We start from the raw sequence: 22,719 nt of genomic DNA on the forward strand, positions 1-22,719 counted from the left end.
TTGCTCTGTAAGTATTTTAAAATTTGTTTTTAAAATGTTTCTCAAGTTTTGTTACACTTCAGAAAGTGTAAGACAAAGACCTGGTGAATTCTGAGCTAAAGTGAAAACAATGAAAAGGTATGGTGGTTTCATTCATGGCACATTTAATCACTTCTCCTTTAGACTCCTGTGATAGCCTGCTGACTGGTTTTCTTGCTTCTGTTCTGGTCCCAGCCAGAGAGATCTTTTTAAATGGCAAAAGACGTAGCCATTTTCTGTCTCTGTCTCAGTGCCATCTTGGTGGCTTTACACAAACTGTTTTGTCTGTCTGGAAATTTCTTCCCTCAAATCTCCTCATGGTTCACGTCAACACCTTCAGTGGGATATAATTTTTTCAGGAAGGCTTTTCGTAGTCATCCTATTGAAAAATGGCACTTCTTGAATCTTACCTGTTTTTCTCCATAGTTCTCATCACTATTTAATATGCTGTTGTTGTTGTTGTTGTTAAGTGCTGTCAAGTCGGTTCCGACCCATAGCGATCCTGTATAGGGTTTCCGAGGAGCTTCTGGTGAGCTCGAATTGCCGACCTTGCAAATCAAAAGGCTTTGCAGTCTGGCACATTAACCCACAGTACCCTTTACTTATTATATACCTCTTCTACCTATTACGGATCACGTATGTGTTCTGCACTTCAACATCTCCAGTGTCTAAACATATGTTGTTGTTAGGTTCATTGAGTTGGTTCCAACACATAGCGACCCAATGCACAGGAGAAAGAAACACTGCCTGGTTCTGTGCCATCCTCACAATTATTGTTACATTTGAACCCATTGCTGCTGCCACTGTGTCAATCCATCTCTTTGGGGGGCTTTCTCATTTTCACTGACCTTCCACTTTACCAAGCACTATGTCCTTCTCCAGGGACTGGTCCCTCCTGGCAACATATTGGAAGTACTATGAGAGACGAGAAGTCTCCCCATCCTGAATTCTAAGGAGCATTCTGGCTGTACCTCTTCCAGCGCAGATTGAATTGATCTTCTGGCAGACCATGGTACCTTTAATATTCTTCTCCAACACCATAATTCAAGTGCATCGATTCTTCTTTGGTCTTCCTTATTCATTGTCCAACTTCCACATGCACATGAGGTGACTGAAAATACCAAGGCTTGTGTCAGGTACACCTTAGTCCTCAAAGTGACATCTTCATTTTTTAATACTTTAAAGAGGTCTTGTGCAGGAGATTTGCCTAATGCAACAAGTCATTTGATTTCTTGGCTGCTGCTTCCATTAATGTTAACTGTGGATCCAAGTAAAATGAAATTTTTGACAACTTTAACCTTTTCTCCATTTATATGGATGTTGTTTATTGGTGCAATTGTGGTGAAGATCTTTGTTTTCTTTACATTGAAGTGCAACAAATGAAGGCTATAGTCTTTGATCTTTATTTTAAATCACCTTCACTTCCAGGAAGCAAGATTGTATCATCTACATATTGTTATTGTTGTAAAGCTCTGTCCAGTTAGTTCTGAATAGGATTTCCAAGGAGCAATATCTACATATCGCAGATTGTTAATGAGACCTCCTCCAGTCTTGATGCCATGTTCTTCTTCATCTAATCCAGATTCTCAGATTATTTGCTCAGCGTAAAATTGAATAAGTATGGAGAAAGGACACAACCCTGGCACACACCTTTCTGATTATAAACCCCCTGGTTCTGTTCTAATCTAAAAAATATGAGGTGCTTAAAAAAAAAAACAGCTGAATTAAAAAATGAATGTAGAAGACACAGCCGCAATTGCCGCCACATCAATTGCCGCTCTTTTCTCTTCGCCTTAAATTCGGGTGTCTTTTATGAATAATCAAAAGCAGCAAAAGCCAACGCTATCAGACCAGCGTTTTAAAACTAGGAAAAGAGATGAAAAAGAAAGGTTTAACCCTACTCAGTTTCAAGACTGTATTATTCAAGGCTTAACTGAAACTGGTACTGATTTAGAAGCAGTAGATAAGTTTCTTGATGCTTCTGGAGCAAAACTTGACTACCGCAGATATGCAGAAACACTCTTTGACATTCTGGTGGCTAGTGGAATGCTGGCCCCAGGTGGTACACTGGCAGATGACATGATGCATACAGATGTCTGTGTGTTTGCAGCACAAGAAGACCTAGAGACCATGCAAGCATTTGCTCAGGTGTTTAACAAGTTAATCAGGCGCTACAAATACCTAGAGAAAGGTTTTGAAGATGAAGTTAAAAAGTTGCTGCTGTCCTTAAAGGGTTTTTCCAAGTCGGAGAGGAAAAAGCTGGCGATGTTGACTGGTGTTCTTCTGGCTAATGCAACACTTAATGCATCTATTCTTAATAGCCTTTATAATGAGAATTTGGTAAAGAAGGGGTTTCAGCAGCTTTTGCTGTAAAGCTCTTTAAATCATGGATAAATGAAAAAGATATCAATGCAGTGGCTGCAAGTCTTTGGAAAGTCAGCATGGATAACAGATTGATGAAACTTTTTCCTGCCAATAAATAAAGTGTTGAAAACTTCACAAAGTATTTCACTGAAGCAGGCTTGAAAGAGCTTTCAGAATATGTTCGGAATCAGCAAACCATAGGAGCTCGTAAGGAACTCCAGAAAGAACTTCAGGAACAGATGCCTCGTGGTGATCCATTTAAGGACATAATTTTATATGTCAAGGAGGAGATGAAACAAAACAACATACCAGAACCAGTTGTCATTGGAATAATCTGGTCCAGTGTAATGAGTACTGTGGAATGGAACAAGCCATCAAGCACTTGAAGCAATACAGCCCTCTACTTGCTGCCTTCACTACTCAAGGTCAGTCAGAACTGACACTGTTACTGAAGATTCAGGAGTACTGCTATGACAACATTCATTTCATGAAAGCCTTCCAGAAAATAGTGGTGCTTTTTTATAAAGCTGAAGTCCTGAGTGAAGAGCCCATTCTGAAGTGGTATAAAGAGGCACATGTTGCAAAGGGGAAAAGTGTCTTCCTTGAGCATATGAAAAAGTTTGTGGAGTGGCTCAAAAATGCTGAAGAAGAATCTGAGTCTGAAGCTGAAGAAGGTGACTCAATTTTGAAACTTCACCCTCAGTAAAGCAAACAGGAGTTGTAGATTCAATGTCATGTCTCATGTGTCCTGGTTCTTATATTTTCCTACCTCTCTATATCAAGCATGATATAAGAGCTTTCATGGCAAAGTTTTATTTTAACTGTTTCTATAGTTACTGGAAATGTTGGGTTTAATTTCTAAAACCATGTTTTAAGTAGCTACAGGAGCTATAGATTTGAATCTAATGTTGCATTAGCCTTTTCAGTTCTCTTCTACCTCCTGCATTTTCTACTGTAATAATGTAATTTAAGGCCTTCTACAATGAACAGTTCACTTTATTCCCTGGGTTTTCTATATAAACCGTTTTCAAAATATAATTTGGTTTAACCCAATTTGTTATAAAAATTCTGTTTGCAAATTAAACTGTAAAAGTATCCAACGTCTCAAAAGACATTGATATGTGTGATAATTTGATAGGAAATGAAAAGGTGGCGTATTGTATGCCCAGATTCCTATTCATCAGTGGAAACTTCATGTATAATTGAATTTATTGACATGAATTTTGAGCATTTGGACCATTAATTGATTGCATGTTAACATACTTTCTTGCATTTTTAACCCAGTTATCCTTAAGTTCACTTGTTTGCTCACTGGTTCTCATTCCCTCATGAAGTCATGGAGAACAAACTTGAAAGTGAGGTCTTTGGGATATCATATATGACAGAGGTATGGTGGGAAGAAGAAAGTTGAGCTTTTCCCATTGAGAAACTTCTGCGTTGGGTTAATATCTTTCCAGGCAAACCAAATGGTTATTCTTTTCATACAACTATTTTCAAATGTACTTAAGAAAAGTTGTCATTCCAAGTAATACACTTACATTGATAAGGACTGGTCAAGGAGTGCAAATAAGGGAATGACTGATGTTCTAAACCCTGTAAAAATGGATACAAATGTCGGAGTGATCAGCATGTTCTAACTGATACTCTAAATATCTCTTGTATTTCCTATTGGCTTAGAGTATTTGTTATAAAGAATGAAGTGCAATGATGATCTATTCCACTTGGTCATACTGGACTGGCTTCAGTGTCTTAATATTTTCTGTTCATGACTCAAGCATCTAGCTATTGACATGCTCTAGTTGCCATTTTTTAAATTGCCATGAACCAAATATTTCTTCTGTATGGCTGATCCATCTACTTTAATGGCTGCTTTTAAAATCATCTTTTTCTTGCTGCTACCCATTGTAGTCATTAGAAAACAAAATGTGACCACAATTTTGGGGGTGAGAGAGACATAAGGTTTTCTTATTGGTGAAAGATATTAACCTGAAATAATGCCACCAGACACTGACTGGAAATTGACCCTTAAAAAAGGTGCCATTCTTATGAGCCAAGAAAGAGTATGGTATTTAAATTAAAAGTTCATCTTGAAGGAATAACATGTAATATAATTTGAAATAAAGGTATACTAGCCTTATAAAGAAGAGCATTATAATGAATAACATTGTGAATGAGGTGAATTTGTTGACAGAATAACTTATAGTGCACAAGCAAAATGTATTCACTAGGTTTCTGTACAGGGTCGCTCTGAGTTGGAACCGACTCCACGGCACCTAACAACAACAACTACGTAGTCTGTTTTTACTTTGTAATTTGTAGTCCTCAAAAAGACTTTTTTTTTTTTTTAAATAAAGTCCATCTTTACACTTAAAAAAAAAAATGAATGTAACTTCTTCTACAGAAATTAACTATAAAAATAAGTGAGTTTTTTTGAAGGTCAGGTTACTGTGGCAGCATCTTCTGTGTTGTTATGACATGTTTAGTACAGGGCAGTTTGATGTCTTAGTCTCTCTTAATACTTTTATTTTCTCTAAAAATATGGTCTCTATAATGGTGAATTATGATATCCAGAAATGTTTTGGAAGACTGCCTTGTATAATACAGTTGGTAATTCTGGAAAATAAAAACTTTTAAAAAAGATATTATTACTTGGTAGCTAGGTTGTTGTTGTTGCTAGGTGTCCTTGGGACGCCTCCAACTCATAGTGACCCTATGCACAACACTGTCCGATCCTATGCCATCCTTACAATTGTTACCGTGTTTCAGCCCATTGTTATAGCCATTGTGACAATCTGTCTTCTTGGGGATCTTCCTTTTTCCCCTGTCCCTCTACGTTATCAAGCATGATGTCCTTTTTCAGGACTGGTCCCTCCTGACAATAAGTCCAAAGTATGTTCCAAGGAACATTCTGGCTGTACTTCCAAGGCAGATTTGTTTGTTCTTCTGTCAATTCATAGTATTTTCAATATTCTTCACCAACACCACAATTCAGATGCATCAATTCTTCTTTGATCTTTTTTATTCATTGTACAACTTTTACGCATATGAAGTGACTGAAAATGCCCTGGCGTGCGTGGGTCAGATGCACCTTAGTCCTCATTGTGGCATCTCTGCTCTTTAACACTTTAAAGGGAGCTTGAAAGCAGATTTTCCCAATCATTTTGAGTTCCTGACTACTACTTCCACGAACAATGACTGTGGATGCAAGTAAAATGAAATTCTTGACAACTTCAATCTTTCCTCCCTTTATCATGATATTGTTTATTGGTCCCGTTGTGAGGATGTATGTTTCTTTACATTGAGTTATAATCCCTATGGAAGGCTGTATTCTTAGATCTTCATCAGCAAGTGTCTCAAGTACTCTTCACTTTCAGCATGCAAGGTTGCATATCAATGTTGCATATCAATATGCAATCTGCATATCACAGGTTGTTAATGAACTTCCTCCAATCCTGATGCCATATTTTTCTTTATATAATCCAGTTTCTTGGATTATTTAGTTAGCATACAGATTAACTAAGTATAGTGAATGAATAAAACCCTGCGTATACCTTTCTTGTTTTTATGCCATGCAGTATCCCCTGTTAAGCTCAAACAACTACATCTTGGTCTATGCATAAATTCTGCATGTGCACAATTAAGTGTTCTGGAATTCCCATTCTTTTCAATGTTATTCATAGTGTACTATGCTCCACATTATTAAATGCCTTTGCACTGTCAACAAGTAAGCTTCTTTTTGGTATTCTCTGCTTTTCAGGCAAGATCCATCTGACATCAGCAGCAATATCCCTCATTCCTAGCACTCTTCTGAATTTGACTTGATGTCTTGGCAGCTCCCAGTCCATTTATTGTTGTAATTATTTTTAAATTATCTTTGGTAAAATTTTATTGACATGTGATATTAATGAAACTATTTAATAGTTTCCACATTCTAAAGGGTCACTTTTCTTTGGAATGGGCACAAATCTGGGTCTCTTCCAATCAGTTGGCCAGATAGCTGTCCTCCAATTGTTTTGGCACAGACTAGTGAGTGCTTCCAGTGCTGCATCAATTTGTTGAAAAGTTTCAGTTGTCATTCTGTCAGTTCTTGGAGTGTGTTTTTCACCAATGGCTTCAGTGCCGCTTGGATTTTTCTCTTTAATATCATCAGTCCTTGATCATATGATACCACTTGAAATGACTGATTATTGTCCGATCTTTTTTGGTCTAGTGACTCTGCATATTCCTTTCATCTTTTTTCGATGCTTTAAGTGTCATTCGATAGGTTGCCCATAGAGCACTTCGATAATTCAAGCTGAGGCTTGAATTCTTTTCTTCAGTTCTTTCAGCTTGAAAAATGCTGAGTGTGTTCTTCCCTATTGGTTTTCTATCTCCATATCTTTGCACATTTCACTATACTACTGTGTCTTCTTGGGCTGGCCTTTGAGATTTTCTGTTCAGCTATTTTACTTCATCAATTCTTCCAGTTACTTTAGCTACTCTACATTCAAGAGCAAGTTTCACAGTCTCTTCTGATATAATTTTGGTCTTTTTGACCCCTGTCTTTTTAATGACTTTATACTTTCTTCATGTAAGGAGCTCTGTCTGGTAGTGTAGTGGTTATGAAATCAGGCTGATAATCTCACGGTCAACAGTTTGAAACTACCAGTGGTTTTGAGGGAGACAGATGAGGCTTTCTGCTCCCGTAAACATTTACTCCATGTGGTTACTTCACAACACATAACCACTACCACCACTGTCTTCACTATATATACATACGTAAGCTTTGTAGGCAAAATCAATATATATGGAGTCCTGTTGTGGCACTGTAGGATAAACACTGCACTGCAAGGCCAATTTGAACCACAAGGTAAGTGGTTCAAACTTACCAGCTGCCCCTCAGAAACCCTACACAGGGTCACTATGGGTTGGAACTAAGTCAACGACACTTAACAACAACACATAAATTTGTACATATATATCTATAATAGAAACTGGTGATTTAAAAAATTACAACTTTACTATTCTAAATACAGTCAGGCCTTATTTTTCTCTTCAGACAAAATTTATTCAGTTAAAGTAAATTAAATAAGATATGAAAGTAAAAAATGATTCTATTTCAAATTGCTTAGAAATTAGAATCACTTTTCAAAATCTTCACGAAGTAAATCTTTTCATAGACAAAGTACTAGTTAATGTAAGAACTCCCAGAAATCAATAAGAAAATCATGTACAACTGTTAATTGAGTAAAAAATATATATTATTCACAGAAAAGGAAATACGGTGAAAAGATGCTCAGCCTCACTCATAAAGAGAAACTTATAAATTAAAACATATTTTGATTCCTTCTGGATGGGCAACCTGGACACTGGTGACCCCAAATTGGGGGCTACAAAGCCATGAAGTGACTTGCTTACAAGCTTTCAAGAAGGAGCCTAGTTCCAGAGGGCGTGGGAGAAGGTAGACTTTCCACTGAGTACTATCCAATCTGTCTGGATGGGGCTGATGAAAAGAGATGGGGATAGGTCTCTTGTGATACAATAGTGAATAACTGCTATCAGGACTGACTGTGAGTGTTGTAAATGTAAAGGTAGACATTTTATAACAAAAGGAGGGGAGTGGTTGATCTTGCGGTCCAGGAGCAGAGGACCCTGGGACCATCAAGGGAGAAGAGCAGAATGAGACCCTACCCAGAGAAGCAGTGATGCCAGAGAGGGAGGCAGAGATGATAAAGTGGAGAGAAGGAGTGGCTGGGGACTCTGGACTCAGGGAGGGAGAGGGGCTGTGTGCTGATGGCCAGGGGGGGGGCAGGCTTGCAGGGTATACCCTTTGGTTGTTTGAATGGTTATATATTCCTGAGTGTTTCGGTGTACATTCAAAAACAAAAACTGTAGCAAGGAGGGGAGTGATTAACTTTGCAGTCTAGGAGCGGAGATCCCTGGGACCTTCAGGAAAAAAGAGCAGGGAGTGGGACCTTACCCAGAGAAGCAGTGACACTAGAGATGGAGGCAGAAATGATGATGCAGAGAGATGGAGGGCTGGGGACTCTAGACCCAGAGAGGAAGAGGGGCTGTGTGCTGACGACTGGGGGGCAGGCTTGCAGGGTATACCCTTTGGTTGGTTAATTATGTATGGAGGGGATTGTAACCATGGCATTGAAATGATATACAATAGGATGAATGTAAAGCTAATGTTCTCCCACGTAAACTATTGCATAATTCACAATAAAACATTTAAAAAAAAAACACAGAGGGAATGGAAGCAAATGCTGTTGAGTGATGTGATATTGCATGGAGGGGATTGTAATCATTGCAATGTAATGAAATGCAACAGGATGAACATAAAGCTGATGTTCTCCCATGTAAACTATCACTCAATTCACAATAAAAACTTAAAAAAAAACAAAAAAAAAAACTGCATTGTGATTCCTTTTATGACCTATCAGATTGGCAAAATCCAAAAGTTTGGTAACACACTCTAGAAAAAATGTGAACAAGAACTGCTCTTGTGTATTCCTGGTAACAGATCCAACTGGAACCGCACCATTGGACAAGTTTGAATACTAATCAGAAGTATTTAATAATATAACCATATACAATCATTGACCTTGTAACCCTACTTTCCACCACTTGTCTGTCCCTACTGTGGTAGCTTGTTGCTGCTGTGATTCTGGAAGCTGTACCACAGGTATTTTAAATACCAGCTGGGTTATCCATGGTGGACAGGTTTCAGATGAGCTTCCAGATGAAGACTAAACAGGAAAAAGGAGAGATGGACTACTTATGACTATTTAGTCACTGAAAGCTTTATGAATAACAGCGACGCTGTATAGGGTTCAAGCTCACCAGCTGCTCCTTGGAAACCCTATACAGGGTTGCTATGGGTCCGAATCAATTCCACGACACTGAACAATAACAATGGGAAAATTATTGAATGATGCAGATATCATCAAAAGAAGATGGAAGGGATATACAGAGTCACTGTACCAAAAAGAAATGGTTGATGTTCAAACATTTCTAGAGGTAGCATATGATCAAGAGCCAATGATCCTGAAGGAAGAAGTCCAAGGTGCATAGAAGGCATGGTATAGAACAAGGCACCAGGAATTGATGGAATACAAATTGAAATCTTTCAACAAACTGATACGGTACTGGAGGCACTCACTCATCTATGCCTACAAAGTTGGAAGACAACTACCTGGCCATCTGACTGGAAGATATCCATATTTGTGCCCATTCCAAAGAGCATGGGATGCGGAAATCATTGAACAATATCACTGACATCCCATGTGAGTAAAGTTTTACTAAAGGTAATAGAGAAATGACTGCAAACATACATTGACAGAGAACTTCCAGGGGTTCAAGCCAGTTTCAGAAGAGGACGCGGGAATGAGAGATATCATTGCTGATGTCAGATAGATCGTGGCTGAAAGCAGAGAATACCTGAAAATGCTTACCTGTACTTTATTGACTATGCAAAGGCTTTCGATTACGTGGATCATGACAAGCTATAGACAACATTGCTAAGTATTTGTATTCCTGAACATTTAACTGTGCTTATGAGGAACATGTACATAGACCAACAAGTAGTTGTTTGACCAGAACAAGGGAATACTGAATGGTTTAAAATTAAGAAAGGTGTGTGACAGGGTTGTATTTTTTCACCATATTTATTCAATCTGTGTGCTAAGCAAGTAATCTGGGAAGCTGGTTTATATGAAGAAATACGTGGCATCAGGATTGGAGGAAGACTCATTAACAACCTGGGATACGCAGATGATACAACCCTGCTTGCTGGACATGAAGAGGACTTAAAATAGTGATAAAGATTAAAGAGCACAGCCTTCGATATGTATTACATCTCAATGTAAAGAAAACAAAAATCCACACCATTGGACCAATAAACAACATCCATATTGATGGAGAAAAGACTGAAGTTGTCCAAAGACTTCAGGTTGCTCAGATTAAAGATCAACATTCGTGAAAGCAGCAGTCAAGAAATCAAACAATGTGTTGCATTAAGTAAATATGCTGCATAAGACCTTTTTAAAGTGTTGAAGAGCAAAGATGTAAGCTTGAGGACTAAAGTGCGCCTGACCCAAGCCATGGTATTTTCAATAACCTCATACGTATGCAATGGCAGTGAATAAGGAAGACCATAGAAGAACTGATGTATTTTAGTTATGGTGTTGGAGGAGAATACTGAAAGTACCATGGACTTCCAAAAGAACCAATAGATCTGTGTTGGAAGAAATAAAGCCATAGTGCTCCTTGGAACTCAGGATGGCCAGATTTCATCTTCCATATTTTGGACATGCTGTCAGGAGGGACCAGTCATTGGAGAAGGATATCATGTTTGGTGAAGTGGAGGGTCGGAGAAAAAGAGGAAGACCCCCAACAAGATGGACTGGCACAATGGCAACATCAATGGCTCAGGCTTGGCAATGATTGTAAGGTGGACCAGGATCAGGCAGTTTCGTTCTGTTGTACATAGGGTCGCTATGAGTTGGTCCTGACTTGATGGCACCTAACAACAACAACAACCCAAATTTGGCATTGTATGCTTCAGATATTCATACCGCACACATGTGGTGTGTATTTGTATATACACATGTACATGTTTCTCATTGCTTTAATATTTATAATAGCCAAGGACATTTGGAAACAAACCAAATGGTCAAGGAAGGGAACAGATGAAATCCATACAATGGAAACAACTCAGTCATTAAAAAGGAGGAAGCAACGCTTGGCCTCCTCTATATAGTGACATGAAAAGACCTCCAAGAGGTATTAATGAAAAAGCAAGACAAGGAATTGTGTTTAATATTAGCACAATGTAGAAAATGTATTGTCTTAATAAAAATGTATTTATCAGTGATTTCTTACATCTCCAAAAAGGAAAGGAATACAAGAAACTAATAAGGTAGAAAGAAGCTCCTGATGAGGACGGTAGCGCTGTTGGAGTAGGCATGTGAATTTGGTTTCCAGGTTGTACTTTTTTAATCATGTAAATGTATTATCTATTTAAAAATTAAACAAATTATGTTCTCATAGCCCAAATCTTTTTCCTTCCTCAGACTCCTTAATGCATTCTTTGGGGTGGAATAAGGCAGTGAAGAGTGAGGGTCAGGACAGGTAAACCTTAACCAGTTACTGTCAAACTGATTCCAAGCCCATGTGTGTTCAGAGTAGACCTGTGCTTCCTAGGGCTTCAAAGATTGATGATTCAAAAGTAAACTGCCTAAGGCTTTCTTCCAAGCCAACTTCGGGAAGGCTCGATTCTGTAGCCTTTTTGATTTGCGCTTTGTTGTTGTTGTTAGTGCCATTAATAGGTTCCAGCCCCTAGCAACCTTGTTTAGGGTTTTCAAGAAGCGGCTGGTGAGTTTGAACCACTGACCCTGAGATTCAAGCTGACCTTGCTGTCCAGCGCATTAACCCACAGCACCACATCAGGATCTCCTCTGAGAATACATGTTTTCTTTTTTTGGAGTACACAGTCCATGAAGAAAGAGACTAGGACTTTTCTGGGTGGTCTGACTAAATGCTGCACTCCTAGATTTACATCCTGTGCCTTAGTTTATTATCTAGTCTCCCCTGGACTTTACCCAGGCAAACCCAGGGAGCACTTATGATGCCTGCCTTGATCCTTTCGGGCTTGTCAGCACCCATGCTTACTCCATATAAACATGCTCTTCTTCTGGTCCCTCATTATCTTCCACTTACACATTGCATTATGCATTGACAGTAGTGTTGTTTACACACAATAGCAATAACTTAACCTAGCTTTGTAATATAGCCTAATTTACATGCGCCTACCAGAAGTGTCATGTAAATAATGTCAGTATAATGCAGATGAACAAATATGTATTGAATACAAAATATCAAGCTCACAACTTAGCTTAACTTGCACGAAGCACGCTAGTACTTTCCAGAACACAGTAATAAATTTGTATGTTTGCTGGTGAAGATAAATTCTATTGACACTAAAATAAAGAAGTTACCCCATGTTTTCTAGCACCGATCCTTGGCAGATCAAATGACTGTCTGAATTATTCCTTCCTGCATCTAACTTTATTTACTTAAGATCTTTCCACATTTTCTTCTTTCTGTTTCTCTAGGACTTTAAGTTCCTAATACAGGGAAGCTAATCTCCTTTAATGGCCCACACTTGAAACATTTATAAAGCACTGTGTCTTTAACTGAGATCCAATTAGAAACAAATGGCTCACTTAGAAGATGTCTCTTGCTTGGTTTAAAACAACAACAAAAACTTCCAATGAAGTTAAATTTCTATAGTCCTTTAGGACACAGAGTCATTTAGAATTTTGAGGAAAAATACAAAGAGTCTTTGGGGAAGCAGAGAAGGATAAAAAGAATTCTCAGCAGACTGTCAACTTCCTGAATAAAAATATTAAAGATAAAAATAGCTTCCCAACTCAGCCATTCTTTGGGATTGATCATTTATTCGGATAGTTCCCTAAAGACGGGAAGAGGAGAAAAAGAGTACACTTGGCTCCCCTCACAGAAATTATTCACAACTCATTTCCCTCAGAATAATGGACTATTAGATCTTCCATAAAATCCTTTTCAGTAATTTTATGGTGTGTCTCTGCATTTCACAATCCAATTTCTTTGTAACCACGAGAAGAGAAAAACCAACCAACAAGAGAATCATTTTATAAGAATTCATCCCACTGATTTTATTAAATTTCCAATTCCAAACCTTTCAACCCTCCAATAAAAATTAAAAGACTGTTTCTGAGATTCCTCTTCTGTTCAAAAACTGCAAGTTTCATGACTGCCATCTACTGCCAGGAAAAATATGACAACTTATTTAAAAAGCTCCACATTTTCTCTAGCGTTTTCCATTTTCTAGGATTTTCAATATTTTATATTAGCAAAAGATTGAATGCTGCAAAATTGGGCATTCAGACATTTATATCTTTAAGTTCAAATTAATTTACCATACAATAATTTTTGTCTCGTTGTGTGCCATGGATTCGGTTCTGACTCACAGTGACCATGTATAGAGTTTCCAAGGGCAGTTGGTGGGTTTGACCTGCTGATCTTGTAGTCAGCATCCTAGTACTTACCCTACAGTGGCTCATGTGATAATGTTGTTATTGTTGTTAAGTGCCGTTGAGTCGATCTCGACCCATAGCGACCCTGTATAGGGTATCTAAGGAGCAGTTGGTGAGCTTGAACCACCAACACTGCAGTTCAAACAAGTTTGCAGTTCGACGCATTAGCCTACAGCGCCACACCAGGACTCCTATAATACCAGGACTACATAATAATAGTTCTGTTTTTAAAACAAACACACCAGGACTCATATAATACCAGGACTACATAATAATAGTTCTGTTTTTAAAACAAACACACCAGGACTCATATAATAGTTTTGCTTTTAAAAGATATAAAAATTTGGTGTTTCTTTGTATAATTTATTGCTTTAAGAAGTCATGTGATAGGTGGTAATGTGCCATGGAGTCTGTTCTGACTCATAGCAACTCCCTAGGCTGTAAATCTTTATGAGAGCAGAAAGTCTCACTTTTTGTCCTCAGAGCAACTGGTAGATTAGAACTGCTGACCTAGAGGTTAGCAGTTTAGCTCATAACCACTACACTACTAGAGCTCTTTAAGAAGTCATGTAATTCTGTATACAGGGTTGATAGGGACAGGCAATTTAGACATTGGCTACCTAAAATTAGGGGACAATAAAGGCACGAAGTGACTGACTTCCAAGTTTTCAATAGGGAGTTTAGGTTCAGAGTGTGCGGGGGAAGGTAGAGTCCCCACTGAATAGTTTTCTTCCTGTCTAGATGAGTCTGGTAAAAAGAGATGGGGTTAAGATTCTTATGATTCAATAGTGAGAAACTGTTCTCATGAATATCTTCACAACTGTAAAGGTAAAAGTTATATAACAAAAAGTGGGCAGTAGTTAATCTTACAGGCCAGGAACAGAGGACCCTAGGACCATCAAGGGAGAAGAGCATGAGCAGAATATGAGACCCTATCCAGAGAAGCAGCAACACCAGAGATGGAGGCAGAGATGAGGACATGGAGAGAGAGAGAGAGCAGCTGAGGACTCTAGACTCACGGAAAGAGAAAGGCTGAGTGTTGGTGGCCAAGAGGCAGGCTTGCAGAATGTGCCCTTTGGTGGTTCAAATTATTATATATTCCTGAATAATTTTGTGTACATCTCCCACACCAAAAACAAAAAAACAAAACAAACAGAGGGAATAGAAGCAAATACTGTTGAATGATGATGCACGGAGGAAAGTTCCGTTGCAATGAAATGATGAGTGTCAAACCGATGTTCTTCTATGTAAACTATCACTCAATTCACAATAAAAATGTAAAAAAAAAAAAAAAAAAAGAAGAAGAAGTCAGGTAGCATCAATTTAAATTTTGTTTTTATCTACATGGATACTGGTCTACATCATGGTGTAATGATTGCTATTTCACAATTTAACTGGTAAAATTAAACAAAGCACATATGGTGGAAATCTCTCATGAGGTATGTCACTAACTTTAAAAAACAAAACCAGCTGCCATTAAGCTGACTCTGACTCATAGCAACCCTTGTGTGTCAGAGTAGACTTGTGCTCCATAAAGCTTTCTATGGCTGATGATTCGGGAAATAGATCACCAGGCCTTTCTTCCAAACTGCCTTGAGGTGGATTTGAACTGGCAATTTTTAGGTTCACAAACCAGTGCTTAAGTATTTGTGCCATCCAGGGACTGATTACTCGATCTCTAGAGGCAAATGAATTCTGAAAACCACAGGGCAACTCCTCTAATACACAGTACATACAACTGCAAAACTAACTAGAATTTCTTTGAGATAACATATTAGCTTGAGGGGAAATGTTTATAATTGTATATTCAGTCTTTGCATGAAGGAAGCGGGTGAGTACGTGTAATAAAGAATGGAACATACCTGGCTTAAAATGTGGTAAAGAATGAACTCCAGGCCATGTGTCCTCATTTGGTGTTCCAAGAACCTAGTGGAGAGGAGAAAATTGTGGAAACAGACTTATTATTTCTAAAGCACTCAAAATTCTCTAGTATAAAGAACAGTACACTGCACATTACGAAACTCTGGAGTTGTTTTTCTTTTTTCCATTGACATGTGCCAGGGATTTTATTTCAGTGAAAACAAGCCCAGCTACATACAGAGCCACCCAAGATGAATCCCTGTGTTTTAACAAATGCAGTGGAATGTGATAAGACAAGTCAAATCTGTTTTGTTTTACTAACTCCAAGCTAATGGCAGGCTTAGAACTCAGACATAAGCTGTCATCTTCATAGAACAGAGTAAAGGATGTTTGGGTCCCTCCTGATTCTTTCATGAGTTTTGATCCTTCCTCCGATTATCACGCGTCTCTCCATTGACCAGATCTAATTCTGTCAAGTCTTCTCCCACATTCTAGCTTCTGCGCATCAGAAGACTTCAAAGGAGCATGACCAACAGCTTTGAGTGCTCAAATTCTCTACGGGTTGGATTGCTCACTACAGATACATTTTTTTTTTTTTTTTAAATCATGTCATTTATTTTTCCACCTTGACAAAATGTTCTTCCTATACCTTTCGCATTTTTTTTTAATTCAAACTTCCATGTTCTCCCATCTACTTCAAACTTCTACCTTCTCCCATCTACTTCTGCATCACCACAATGCTTGGAGGTGGTGGTGTTCTGGGGAGTCAGTTCTGACTCATAGTGGCCCTGCATAGGGTTTCTGAGGCTGTAAATCTTTATGGGCATATAAAGCCTCATCTTTCTCCCATAGAACTGCTGGTAGTTTTGAACTGCTGAGTGTGAGATTAGCAGCCCGACTCATAAAGACTATGCTACCAAAGCTCCTTAGTAAAGCTCCTTAATTTGGACAGCGATTGAAAGGGCAGTTCTATCTCACATGTAACTGACATTTTCCAATTCTGTGATCTATCACTATTATACTCCATGACCATGTAATAGCCCAGACCCTGGAGACAGAATCCTTGGGTTCAAAATCCATGCTTTACTACTTACTAGTCATGTGGTTATGAGCAAGAAACAACTTCATTGAACTACGGTTTCCTCATCTGTAAAGGGGGTTCATAACAGCACCCACAGCATTTTTGTTGAGAATACAGCCTGGTAAATAGTAAGCATTAACCCACCAGTTGCTCCTGGGAAACCCTATACAGGATCGCTATGAGTTAGAACTGAGTTGATGGCACTTAACAACAACAAAGTCAGTAGTAAATATTTTTCAAATCACCCACAGAAAATTGGGTCAGACCAGGAACGTGAGGGTGAGATGGGAGACCCTAATCTACCCACTTTTTTAGTGACTCCCAGTTCAGAGGAGTCAACATCAGAGCTGTAATCCAGGCTATGATGATGAACATGATAAGCCAAACAGATTAGAAACCGGAAACTGACAAAGGAAGAGGAAGAATGGTAGATATCCTGGAAGGAAATTAATCATGTTGAGGAATAGCAGGAATATCTAGGGCAATACATAGCTCTGATAATGTGTCATTTATTAGGAGAGACAGAGCTGTGATCTCAAAGGGAGCATCTACAAGTGAGTGGTTTATTTACTGCTTCCTACTCTGGTGAATCAGGGTTAAATACATGTATTTATGTTTTTCATTGAAACAATGAATCTGGGATAAAGAGATAATCCAGTTTTTCCTTTAAACTATAATTGGTTAGTTTTGTAAGTACTAATTATTACTAGGGAGTCCTGCTGTGGCGCTGTGGGCTAATGTGCTGGTCTGCAAGGCCACTTTGAGCTGCAAGGTTGGTGGTTCAAGCTCACCAACTGCTCCTTGGAAACCCTATATAGGGTTGCTGTAGGTCGGAACCAACTCAATGGTGCTTAACAACAACAACAACAACAACAATTATTACCAGTATCAATAAATAGATCTATACAAACAAGGTCCCATTATTGATGGTCTAGATGGGTAGGGAAAGGCGACAGACAAGAGGGTTGAAAGGGTTCTAAGACAGAAGAGACAAGGACATTGTCTCTGACATAGACACTGTGTTAACAGTGTTTCAGTAAAAGGCATTTCCCCCTTTTTTGTAAATAATTCTAACCATTTATTGCAAGACAGGAATACCATCAAGTTTGTGAACAGCAAACAGCCTATCTGGAGAATGTTCCACTTTGTTTCCACACTAAATTTTGTATAAAGGGCCAGGGAGTACAATAATACTAAACTTTAGCAACTAAAGGGTGGAAATTCTAGCAACAAAACTATAACTTAGACACAGCCAACTAATTACATAATTATGTTATGTGTCACATAATGTCCATGGTATGTTGCGTGAAATAAGATGCCATCTGACTTGTGTGAACACCATATTATACACAGGCAGTACCTGTATTAAGAATGAGTCCATTTCTAAGTCTATCTTTAAGTTGAATTTATATGTGAGGCAGAACAGTTTGGTACAGTTTGTATTTAGTTTCAGTTAGTTAATTGTTTGTCTTAGTACAAACTCTTTATGTATTGACTATCTTGTTATCTGACACTTCACATTTACAACAGTAAAACATTTACTATCTGACACTTCACATTTACAACAGTAAAAAATAATGCACAACTATTTTGTGCATTAACTATGAACTATTGTGGCGCTATGGGTTAATGCGCCAAACTGCAAAGCCATTTGAACTGCAAGGTTAGTGGTTCAAGATCACCGGCTGCTACTCAGAAACCATATACAGAATCACTATGGGTCAGAGTCGACTTGATGGCACTTAACAACAACAACATGGCAGTAAAGTAGCACCGTAGGATAAGCACTCGACCTCAAGGGCAGTTTGAATTGTAAGGTCAGTGGTTCAAGCACACCAGCCGCTCCTTGGAAACTCGATACAGGGTTGCTATGAGTCAGAAACAATAAATGGCAGTAATGGATATTGAGCTGGGAGGAGAGGGTAATGCTGGTTGTAATGGTTAAGGTTACATGCTAACCTTAACTGGGCATGTTGACATGTTCTCAGTGGTTTGGCAATTATGTAACTGTGAAATGTGGCAGTTACGTAATGATGTAATAATCAACAACATTTAGTGATCTGATGTGGTCTTCCTCCATTTTTGCATAACAGTCTGGTCCTTGGAATCTAATCATGTTGCTATGTGAGGAGTGAATGTATATAGTGTAACTTTCTATCCATACAGACCACCTTCTTGCCAACCCACTTCCTCACCATCCAGGCAGCATGCCATTCAGCTCCGTGCATCATCTGCCTGCCTGGACTCAACACTGCTACCTTCATGTGGCAGTAGTCCGTTTCCAGTTCTCACCAGTTCATCACGGCCGCACAGGTTTCCCAACTGCCACTGTTATGAACTTCCTCAACGCCCATCTAGATGATCCAAAGGGCACATGGCATTGTGACCTCCTTTGCCTTCCTGAGAATTACCAGAGGAAATACCGTTTCTACCATGGCCTTTACTGACCCCAGCTCTCCTATATTGCTGAGGATGACGATGGGAAGATTGTGGGCTATGTTCTGGCCAAAATGGAAGTGGATCCAGGTGATGTCCTTCAGGGACATATCACCTCACTGGTCGTGAAACATTCACTCTGGTGCCTTGGCCTGACCTCAAAGCTGATGGGTCAGGCCTCCAGGGCCAAATATGTGTCCCTGCATGTCAGGAAGAGTAACTGGTCAGCCATGCACCTCTAATACCCTCAACTTAAAGGTTAGTGAATACTATGCAGATGGACAAGATGCTTATGCTACAAAGCGAGGTCTTTCACAGATGCTGGTGAGCTGAGGCAGCAGTTGGAGCTGGAGAAATGCAGCTACGCGGTGCTGGGCTGCAGGGAGAATGAAGCAGAGACCCAGGTTAATTCACTTCCTGGTGCCACAGAGGTCTATCAGGAGGAAGGCCCATAGCTAAGGATGGTGGGAGTGATAAACCATGAGCCTCAAAATCTAGGACAGCTCAGAAGACTTGGATTCCACCACCTAGAGCCTACTTGAGAATAGCCACATAACTGATAAAGTAATTTCTTTATAGGAGATTTCTATCAAGGATGATAGGATTAGAGAATCACTATAATACAACTCTTGATGAAATAATACGCAGCCTTCATCAATGGTTTTTAAGTGAACATTGGAGAACTTTATAATAATGAATCAAGCTGACGGAACTTGAAGTCAATGATCCATCTTACTATCACTACTTTGTCCTAATACGGTCACTAGGAGTCAGAATCCACTTGATGGCATTGAGTTTGGTATACACACACACATACACACACACACACACACACACACACACACACACACATACTCTGCCTCGTAACCAAGGTTAGCACAGGCCTACTTTGTTTGCTTTCTAGTCTGTAGTGAAGTTTCATAATTTTTAATTGCATCAATGATGTAGTGAATCCCATGTGAGGTTATTCACGGAAGCTTAGTGGCTAGGCACATGTTATCATGTTTGTTGGATAATCTGACTTTGTGTGTTCCAAGGTAAATTAAAGGTATTACTACTAGGACTCAGGACTCCTGATGTGGTGCTGTTGAATCAGCACTGGACTGCAAATCATAAGGTCGGAAATTCAAACCCATCAGCTGCTCCTAGGAAACCCCACAGAGTCGCTATCTGTTGCCAACTCGAAGGCACACAACAACTTGGGTTCCAGTTCACATACACAGGTTTATTTTATATCACACATGTTTAAACATATCTCTGCAATCTGTGGATGACTGCAAACTGGTTCTCAGAGAAATACACTTTTTTTTAGTATCATTGGTGGTTGGTGGTGGTTACTATGTGCCTTGGAGTGGGTTCTGACTCATATCAACCCTGTATAGGGTTTCCAAGGCTGTAAATCTTTACAGGATCACAAAGTCTCATTTTTCTCCCACAGAATCTCTGGTAGTTTCAAACTGCTGACCCTGAGGTTAGCAACCCGACTCATAACCATTATGTCACCAGAGCTCCTGTTAGTCTCATTCGGGTGCCTTCAAAAGACAACAGATCCGTTAAAACAGTGGCTTCTGAAGGGATTTGCTGGGCCAGTTACATTCAAGACACAGAGGTCAGCTCAGAAGGTTATGGCTACTGTTTTTACATATCCCAAAGGGGTCATCTTGATAGATATTTCTCAAAAGACAGAATGATTATGGGGGCTTAACAAGACATTTTCAAGAAATTGAAAACTACATTGTTGAGAAAAAGGCCAGGAAAATTTCACAGAGCAAATGTTTCCCCATCACAACAATGTATTTATTTATTCCTCAAGAATTTCATTGGGAAATCTTACCCTTTCCACACTACAGCTTTCATCTTGTCCCATCAGACTACTTTTTTGCTCACAAAACTCAAATAAAAATTTAAAGGAGCACAGTTTGAGTCCTTCGAAGGTGCCCACACAGCTGTTTTGACGTGGTATAAATAGAAGAGTGCAGAGTTCTTTGGGGAAGATTTGGAAAGATGGAAGCATGGCCTTCAGACATTACAAACCTAGATGGAGGATGGAGTCCTGATGTAGCGTTGTGGGTTAGTGTGCTCGACTGCAAAGTCAGTTTGATCCGCAAAGTCAATGGTTCAAGCTCACTGGCTGCTCCTCAAAAACCCTACACAGGGTTTTGCCATGGGTCGGAACCAATTCTATAGCACTTAACAACAACAACAACAACAGATGGAGGATATGTTGAGAAAGGAGGACATGTAGCTTCACATTTACAGCCATTTACAAGAAACAACTGCTTCCTTAGCATCAGGAATCAACATTTTGTTGTTGTTGCTAAGTGCCATCGAGTCAGGATTCAACTCATAGCGACCCTGTACAGGGTTTCCAAGGAGCAGTTGTTGAGTTAGAACTGCCAGCCTTAATGGCCCACATAGGCATTGCAGTTTACCGCATTAACCGGCAACGCCACAGCAGAAGTCCAACATGAATCAACATGAGCTAGCAATTTTCATTAGCAACAGTTCGCAATACTCATCCAATCAAGGTATGTCAAGTGAGCAATTCAGTGACCAATCCTTCCAAAACAAAACAAAATTAAATAAGAGTCACGGATCAAAGCAAAGGGCAAGATCCATCAAAATTTTAAAAGCATGTTACAGTAGTGTAAACAAAGTTACTATTTTCAGTTTGCTCCCAGTTTCTGAACAGTTTTCTCACTCCAAAAATAAACAAAACAAAACAAAACAAAAACAAAATGCTCCTGTTAACTCTAACTGACTCACTAAGTTTTATTTATTTATTTTTTTTGCCAGTGACTATCTATTATGGTCATCTCATAAAAATTAACAGGAAACAGAAAAGAGAAATGGCTAAGACTTTAAAAAACAAAATCACTACAGAACAGGCTGCTCAGATTCTTCTCCTGCCTGGAATCCCAGATCATTACACATGGAATGCAGAGCAGGCAGAAAGTGAGCAAAGGAAAAGAAGAATTAAAAATTAATTTTGCTTTCTGCAAAAACCTTTTTGAGAAAGGCAGTTAGGGTCAAGCGTGTGGCTATAGAAGAGAGGCCTCCTGGACACATGGAGAATGGGTGTGCACGGCCTATAAATGTCGGTTCTTCATTTGTATTAATTAATGAATGGGCTCATCAATTCCAAGACAAAGAAAAAGATGTTCTCTAAAGTTCAAAACTAATTATTTATAAATACTGTGAAAGGAAACTGTGTGTGATTTGCTATCAATACTTAAAATGAAATGGGCTCTCATATCTGCAAATATGCAAGTGTATTTGGAGTTGTACATACAAGTCTCCTATCTGTTGACTGAAGTAGCTTCACCTAAATCTGAGCAAGTGCTTGTACATCTCCCTGCTCCTTGACTGACTCATTTCTTCATTGACTAATGCTTAGCTTGTCTGTCACATGAAGGAATGAAGATGGAACTCAGGTTCTGTCTTGAGGCCTGCTAGTCTGCTGAGACAGATGAACAGGGATACAGATGAGTTGTTGGTTGTTGCTAAGTGCTATTGAGTCGGTTCCGACTCATGGGGAACCTGTATACGCCCCAAGGAGCAGCTGGTGGGTTTGAACTGCCGACCATTGTAACAAGTATTTTCTCAGAGGTGTGGATGCTCAAAGGAGGGAGTACTTGAGTTTTACCACTGTACCACCAGTATTTGTGGGGGAGAGAAAGAAATAGCCAGAAATATCACCATAGAAAGCTTGTAAGTCTGTCTTTTGCCTATAACTAATTGGAATGCCATAACCACATGGTTTACTATGCAGGGAATGACAAATTGAAGAGGAATGGTGTTGCATTCATCGTCAAAAAGAACATAGCCAGATCAGTCATTAGGTACAATGCTATAAGTGATAGGATAATATCCATGCGCCTACAGGGAAGCCCAGTTAAT

The 22,719-nt window shown here is 39.1% G+C and overlaps 1 protein-coding gene and 2 pseudogenes across 5 annotated transcripts in view; 2 read left to right on the forward strand and 1 right to left on the reverse strand.

The window, feature by feature from the left end:
* CDK14 (cyclin-dependent kinase 14) overlaps positions 1 to 22,719 on the reverse strand; it is an 819,631-nt gene that overhangs the window by 213,245 nt on the left and 583,667 nt on the right. For all 4 annotated transcript variants that reach the window (XM_006834309.1, XM_006834307.1, XM_006834310.1 and 1 more), the window contains one exon: positions 15,305 to 15,368. In XM_006834309.1, the coding sequence (XP_006834372.1) occupies positions 15,305 to 15,368 (64 nt within the window). The remainder of the gene's footprint in view (positions 1 to 15,304; positions 15,369 to 22,719) is intronic.
* On the forward strand, positions 1,822 to 3,088 carry LOC102833461 (annotated as a pseudogene). Its single transcript, XR_438679.1, has one exon. The product of XR_438679.1 is annotated as a basic leucine zipper and W2 domains 1 pseudogene (transcript).
* On the forward strand, positions 18,591 to 19,274 carry LOC102833840 (annotated as a pseudogene).

This window comes from Chrysochloris asiatica, unplaced genomic scaffold (assembly GCF_000296735.1).
Source record: "Chrysochloris asiatica unplaced genomic scaffold, ChrAsi1.0 scaffold00010, whole genome shotgun sequence".
In the NCBI taxonomy this organism is placed as follows: Eukaryota; Metazoa; Chordata; class Mammalia; order Afrosoricida; family Chrysochloridae; genus Chrysochloris; species Chrysochloris asiatica.